At 41.5% G+C, this 7428-nt stretch overlaps 1 protein-coding gene across 1 annotated transcript; it reads left to right on the top strand.

The window, feature by feature from the left end:
- Positions 1-4297: 4297 nt before the first annotated feature.
- On the top strand, positions 4298-6976 carry LOC120438245. The gene is made up of 3 exons (XM_039608689.1): positions 4298-4599; positions 4835-5173; positions 5645-6976. Exons 1-3 carry the CDS (start codon positions 4530-4532, stop codon positions 5884-5886), a joined length of 651 nt encoding a protein of 216 aa, XP_039464623.1. The 5' UTR covers positions 4298-4529; the 3' UTR covers positions 5887-6976.
- Positions 6977-7428: the final 452 nt, after the last annotated feature.

Here is a 7428-nt window from a genome sequence, read left to right as displayed (position 1 = left end):
CATTACGTTATGGACCACTTTTCACACATGGTTGCGGTACCCAAACAGCCGGCTGTAGCTTTTCAACTCACAGCCCGACACACACCCAAAAAACAGCCGAGAGAGCACAGACTACGCCCGAGAGGCGTGATTGCAGGTGCCGCTCAGGTGGGTCCACCTCCCTGCAGCGGCACTGCAGACCACGCCCGCCACACACATCAAACACGTAAAATAAATATTTATGCACTTTTGCATTCACTTTCTGTTTTTGTTATTTTTACACAGTGTTCTGAATGATTAACAATGGTCTACAGCCAATCTTGTGTATTATTATACAAACTGTGGTTGTAAGATGCAGATAACTATTTAATAAAAAGCTAAATATTTTATATGAGAGCAAGAAAGAAAAGTATATCTTTGTGTGTCCCCCTTTCCTGTTAATGCCCTACCTGGCCCCTGGCAAAAGCTTTGCTAGATCCGCCCCTGCACAGTTACCAGCTGTCAGCTACACAAAAAGGAGCTTGGTGTTTACAGGAGTGCAGAATTATTAGGCAAATGAGTATTTTGTCCACATCATCCTCTTCATGCATGTTGTCTTACTCCAAGCTGTATAGGCTCGAAAGCCTACTACCAATTAAGCATATTAGGTGATGTGCATCTCTGTAATGAGAAGGGTGTGGTCTAATGACATCAACACCCTATATCAGGTGTGCATAATTATTAGGCAACTTCCTTTCCTTTGGCAAAATGGGTCAAAAGAAGGACTTGACAGGCTCAGAAAAGTAAAAAATAGTGAGATATCTTGCAGAGGGATGCAGCAGTCTTAAAATTGCAAAGCTTCTGAAGCGTGATCATCGAACAATCACGCGTTTCATTCAAAATAGTCAACAGGGTCGCAAGAAGCGTGTGGAAAAACCAAGGCGCAAAATAACTGCCCATGAACTGAGAAAAGTCAAGCGTGCAGCTGCCAAGATACCACTTGCCACCAGTTTGGCCATATTTCAGAGCTGCAACATCACTGGAGTGCCCAAAAGCACAAGGTGTGCAATACTCAGAGACACGGCCAAGGTAAGAAAGGCTGAAGGCGACCACCACTGAACAAGACACACAAGCTGAAACGTCAAGACTGGGCCAAGAAATATCTCAAGACTGATTTTTCTAAGGTTTTATGGACTGATGAAATGAGAGTGAGTCTTGATGGGCCAGATGGATGGGCCCGTGGCTGGATTGGTAAAGGGCAGAGAGCTCCAGTCCGACTCAGACGCCAGCAAGGTGGAGGTGGAGTACTGGTTTGGGCTGGTATCATCAAAGATGAGCTTGTGGGGCCTTTTCGGGTTGAGGATGGAGTCAAGCTCAACTCCCAGTCCTACTGCCAGTTTCTGGAAGACACCTTCTTCAAGCAGTGGTACAGGAAGAAGTCTGCATCCTTCAAGAAAAACATGATTTTCATGCAGGACAATGCTCCATCACACGCGTCCAAGTACTCCACAGCGTGGCTGGCAAGAAAGGGTTTAAAAGGAGAAAAACTAATGACATGGCCTCCTTGTTCACCTGATCTGAACCCCATTGAGAACCTGTGGTCCATCATCAAATGTGAGATTTACAAGGAGGGAAAACAGTACACCTCTCTGAACAGTGTCTGGGAGGCTGTGGTTGCTGCTGCACGCAATGTTGATGGTGAACAGATCAAAACACTGACAGAATCCATGGATGGCAGGCTTTTGAGTGTCCTTGCAAAGAAAGGTGGCTATATTGGTCGCTGATTTGTTTTTGTTTTGTTTTGAATGTCAGAAATGTATATTTGTGAATGTGGAGATGTTATATTGGTTTCACTGGTAAAATAAATAATTGAAATGGGTATATATTTGTTTTTGTTAAGTTGCCTAATAATTATGCACAGTAATAGTCACCTGCACACACAGATATCCCCTAAAATAGCTAAAACTAAACACAAACTAAAAACTACTTCCAAAAACATTCAGCTTTGATATTAATGTGTTTTTGGGTTCATTGAGAACATGGTTGTTGTTCAATAATAAAATTATTCCTCAAAATACAACTTGCCTAATAATTCTGCACTCCCTGTATGAGAGTAAGAAAGAAAAGTATATCTTTGTGTCCACCTTTCTCTGTTAATGCCCTACCTGGCCCCCTGGCAAAAGCTTTGCTAGATCCGCCCCTGCACAGTTACCAGCTGTCAGCTAAATAAAAAAAGGAGCTTGGTGTTTATTTCTCTCAGAAACAGTTCATAACTTCCCTTCAACTCATTCATGTCACCTAAAGTGTAAACCTGTTTCTCCATCACCAGTTCAGCTCTGATGATTCAGTAAGGACATCTCCTGATTTCATCTTCATGCTCCAGCAAACATCAGCTGATACTAGAAATTAAAATCAAAAGAATTCTAACAACAGCTGATCAAGCTTAAACGTGCTGCTGTTGTTTAGCGCGATAAATAAGAGCGAACAGCCGATCATTGATCAGTTTCATGATTGACGTTTCAACACGCGAGAGAATGACAGGGGAGGCTTCAGAACGACAGAATAAATCATAATGTTTTCTCTGAATGTGGGACGATTCCGTTTGTACAGCACGGCAACTCTATGAACTAACCCTAATGAATAAAATAAAGTCCAACGTCAGTAACTTAGTGCGCACACAGCTGTATATAAACTCCCGTGGCATTACGATTGTAAAGGTCAACGAAAATAAATTACACCTAAACTCGGTTTATATCTGACCCAAATAGAGTGCAGTTCATAACTTCTTACCTGAAATTCAGTTCACCTCACGCTCCTGCCTTCGGTTTCCAGCATCATCGGCCCATATAAACGAAAAATAAGTCCAGCTAAAACACATACTGTCGGCGAGCGACCGGGTGCTGACACGAGTTTCACCCGCCTCAATATAAGCCAAGCCTGGGTGCTTTTTCACGAAGGGTCGCTAGCGGTGCGAGCTAACTATGCTAGCGGCGCTAGCTAGCTAGCCGACTATCAGCAACACATAAGAGAACTGCTGCTAAATAAACTACACCTAAACTCGGTTTATATCTGACCCAAATAGAGTGCAGGTCATAACTTCTTACCTGAAATTCAGTTCACCTCACGCTCCTGCCTTCGCTTTCCCTGATCCACGATTGACCTCGCGTTAGCAAACACGGTCGATCAGCGGTCGCGGCATGTCCTTTCTGTCATACACCGGTGGATAGCTGCCCACTGTTGTAGCTCCGCATTATAGCACCACCAAACAACTCAGTTATTTTTTCCACATCCAGCTGTAACTCCGATTCTGTGCGAGCATTTGCGAGAGACCGGGAGGTGAAAGGGAGAGAGAGTCCCTCGCTGTCCATTTGCAGCCAAGTCGCGGCAGCTAGCTAGGTAGCCGGCTAGCTGTCAGGCAGGACCGAGGTCGTCAGAGCATTGTCACTAATATGGGATGTCTTGATAAAACAAGCAGATATTTGAAGTTTACACACCTACATTCTCGCCTGAAAATATCTTAAAAGTTTATTTTGTGACCTAGAAACACTAATAAAAGACATATAAAACGAAGTGGTGGCCGCCATTGTTTAACTCGGCAGAGGTGTGCTATGAATTGTGGGATATTGAGTTTTCCACCAAGCATTACCGTAACTTTTGAATGATTTGCGCAACCTTAAAAATTCCAATGGCTCCTGAAAGCAGCGACGCTGTGCGCACCGTTGAAATTGTCATCATTACGGTAATCCAAATAAGGGTAGACAGGCTGTACCACTCCCGGCATACCACTAGAGAGAGCCAACACACCACAAATGAAGTCTGTTTATTTGGCGCCAAAAGATGAATTGGCCTAAATTTGCACTAAAATATTAATATTTAAAAAACTATAAAAGTCATGAACACCAAAAGTCATGACATAATAGTCCAGCTCCAGCCGCACAAAATGATCTAACATATGTAACCCTAATGTCAAAACTGTTAGGCAGAGGAGCGCGGGAAAATTTTCACTAAAATATTAATATTTAAAAACTATAAAATTCATAAAGACCAAAAGTCATAGCACACCATTCCAGATCCGGCCGCACAAAATGAGGTAACATATATGAAGCTTGTCTCAAAACTGCGGGGCGAGATTCGCTGCAAAATTTCAGGCGGAAACTGGAGAATTAAATCCGAGGAATAGTAATATGTGTGCCTCTTGTCATAGGCACACATAATAACAAGAAAAGAGAGAGAGGAAAAAAGCTCGTTTCACACACACACACACACCAACAAACACTAGTAGAGTAGTTTTAATACAAAACTGAAAGAGACAAATACTTCTTTTGCAATCACACAGAGCTGCTGAGGATCCAGTTCGCTCACATATTTCAAAAGCCTTAAGAAGAGATAGAAGGGTTTCTTATCCAGCATTAGTGTCTGAATCTGGAATCATTTCTATGGAAACTGGACGTCTTTTTAGACCTTAAATTTATTCTCAGGTAGTCAGGTTTAAACTCAGGTTCAGTTATTCACTGGAAATTCAAACAGACTCAGACATTTAGAACAAACTAAGAACCTCGGTGCTGGAGGAAATGTCTGCCGTGACTGCATCACTCTGCTCAACTTTGCTGTTAGTCAACCTCTGCATGTTTACCTCTGCAGGTGAGTTTTACCTGTCAGGAACTAAATGACATTTAAATAACAGATGAAGTTAGAGAAACGAGCAGAATTATTTTATATTGATTCAGTTTTCTGTGCATGTTTATTGCTTACTTGTGTATGTGTGTAGAAGAGTGTAGAAAGGCTCAGTGGTGTATGATCTTCACTCTCATTGGCTGTTGTAGAAGTGAATAGAATGACCTTTAACCTCTCTGCTCTGTGTTGTTTCCTCTTTCAGACCGGAAAATCATCACAGCTGAGTCTGGACAGGACGTCACTCTAATATGTCGAGTTACAAACAACAACATCATAGGAGCTGTAAAGTGGACCAGACCAGGCCTGGAGACAGGAAATGTCCTTTTGTACAACGATGATTACTTTGATTCATCCAACCAGCATCCATCTTTTAAGAACCGGGTGGATCTGCAGGACAGACAGATGAAGGATGGAGACGTGTCTTTGATTCTGAAGCATGTGACGATTAATGACACTGGAACATACGAGTGTCGTGTCTTCATGGAAGAAACACGCTCATGGGAGCTCATCAGGATCATCTACCTGAGAGTTGTTCCTCCAGGTGAGTGAGTAGAGTTGAGTGTGTGTGTGATCAGAGGTCAGAATGTTGCCTTGTAAAGCTGAGTGGCCTCAATCGACCTGGTCTGACAGATTGAGGTGATGAAATCTTTGATCCATCTTTGTTGCAGAGCTGGTGGTGAAGGGTCCAAACCGATAACTCCACCGAGATACTGGGAATGTTTGGATAGAGTTACAATCAGTAGACAAAACTCGTGGACAAATCAGTTGTAGTAAATCTCTGATTTAGGGCCTCTGTTTTGTTTGAGAGTGATCTGGCTTTGGTCGGGGGTTTGTGTTTTTTTTGCATTGTAAGAGCCAGCTCTGCATCCCCACGATCCACAGCACTTGTTGTACATGACAAAAACCCACAGAGAGCTCTGTGGTCCTGCAGTCTAGGTGGGATACTGTGGGTCTGTTCTTCACTCATCACCTACCTGACAGCTGACACCTCACACCTGTTTCTCACCTGCAGGTCAGCCAAGAGGAGTCACAGAGGATGGAGGGAAGAAGGAAGAAGGGAAGAAGGAAGGAGGGAAGAAGGATGAATCTGTTGGACTAAACAATCTACTTTTCCTGGTAGTTTCTGCTGTGCCCGTTGTTGTTAGTGGTAGTATTACTGTTGTTGTTGGTATTATTTTTCTTCCTGTTTTTATGATGTGCAAATATTGTAATGACAAGGGTTCATACAAGGTACCTGAACGTGATTACATCTAGTGATCAACTATCCTACATTCATCGGCAGATTAATTTAGATGTCAGACATTCAGAAAACACAAACACTGTATGTGATGATCTGGGTGTAGATGAAGTTCTGTGGCTTATATGTGATCAACAATGTGCCTGATAATGTTCAGGATTGATCAGCTATGACTGAATGACATTTGGGACAGTTTGGGAATTATAAGGGTCGTATAAAGAAGTGTTGTTGTTTTTTTTAAAAAAAATCTTGGTCTAAAATATGAACTCTGTGTGACAATCCCCTCTTTAGGTGAAGGTTTTTTGTTTCCTTTTTTAGTGAATAAGCTTGCATAATTGTTTCAGTCAGTCCAGTAAGGTTGAATCTTATAGAGTGTTTAAAGTGTTTTATGAAAGTGAAGCTCCATGTAGTTTCACACTGACACTTTTCTCTCTCTAATCTCTTGATAACCTCTTATGTAACTTTTCTTACAAGAAAGCTATATAATAATTTATATTATAATTGCAGCATTGCTTAAACTTTTCGTTTTCAATTAATATTTACATGTAAACCAAATGAACGTCCTTTTTGTACATATTTTTGTGATGTATCGTGATGTGAAATCTTTTATTTATTTTTAATGAGAAACTGAAGTGTAGCAGAGATCTTTGTGAGCTTCTCCCTGTAATAACCTGGTAACAACAATAAAAATAAGAACAAAATGTTAAAGTGGATCAAAGTATGAAAGATGACTCAATTTTCAGCAATAACTCTCATCTGTTCTCTAGTTTTGTTTCTACTTTCTCCAGAAAATGTTATTTGCTGCATTGATTGACTTCAGAGATGATTCCTACTCAGAAAAAAGAAAGTGTTTAAGAAATTTTCATAACCATTTAAGTTGGTTTTCCACTTCTTCTGGCGTGAATATGAATATATTCTTCACTGCAGCAGCCTAGTAGGCGTGAGAAGCCATTTTTGTTGATTAAGTTTTCTCCTGTTTTTCATTTAGAAAGTTAGCTAAGTGAATTGTCTTTTGTTTGGTTTTCATTTTGTGTAGGAAAGCGTAGGGACCATAAGGGAGTTTTGTTTGTTATTTTCGGCACTGCTCACTGCTGAAGCAAATAAATGGCTGCTTAGCACTTTAAAAGATACTACTGTTTGTGTTCTTTCTTGGGTGGCGCGTGAGTGGGGACACTTTCTTGTTGCGTTCAATACACACCTAGACAAAGAACGTAACACAGCAGAAAGACGAGCAGCAAGTTCAGTGTCAACAAAACCTCAGACAGTGTCAAACATCATGCCTGTGTCACCAATATGACCTGGTGACACAGAAAGTATACAAATAAAATTTGTTTCTTCATCCTCTGCTGAGAAACAGCTGAAACCTGATGAATTAACACAACAATGAACACAGCGCGACAAACATTACCTGTCCTTTTATCAACTGCACAAGTAGCACTGCTGGCTAACAGGGTAAGGGTGTTGTGGGTCTGTAGCTCTGTCCACCGTTTTAGGGAACATATTTAGGCTGTGTTCACACTGCCTAAATCGTAGCTGGATTCGATGCGGAAGCGCATCAA

Source organism: Oreochromis aureus, linkage group 3 (assembly GCF_013358895.1).
Source record: "Oreochromis aureus strain Israel breed Guangdong linkage group 3, ZZ_aureus, whole genome shotgun sequence".
NCBI lineage: Eukaryota > Metazoa > Chordata > Actinopteri > Cichliformes > Cichlidae > Oreochromis > Oreochromis aureus.
This window is presented reverse-complemented; position numbering and strand designations above follow the sequence as displayed.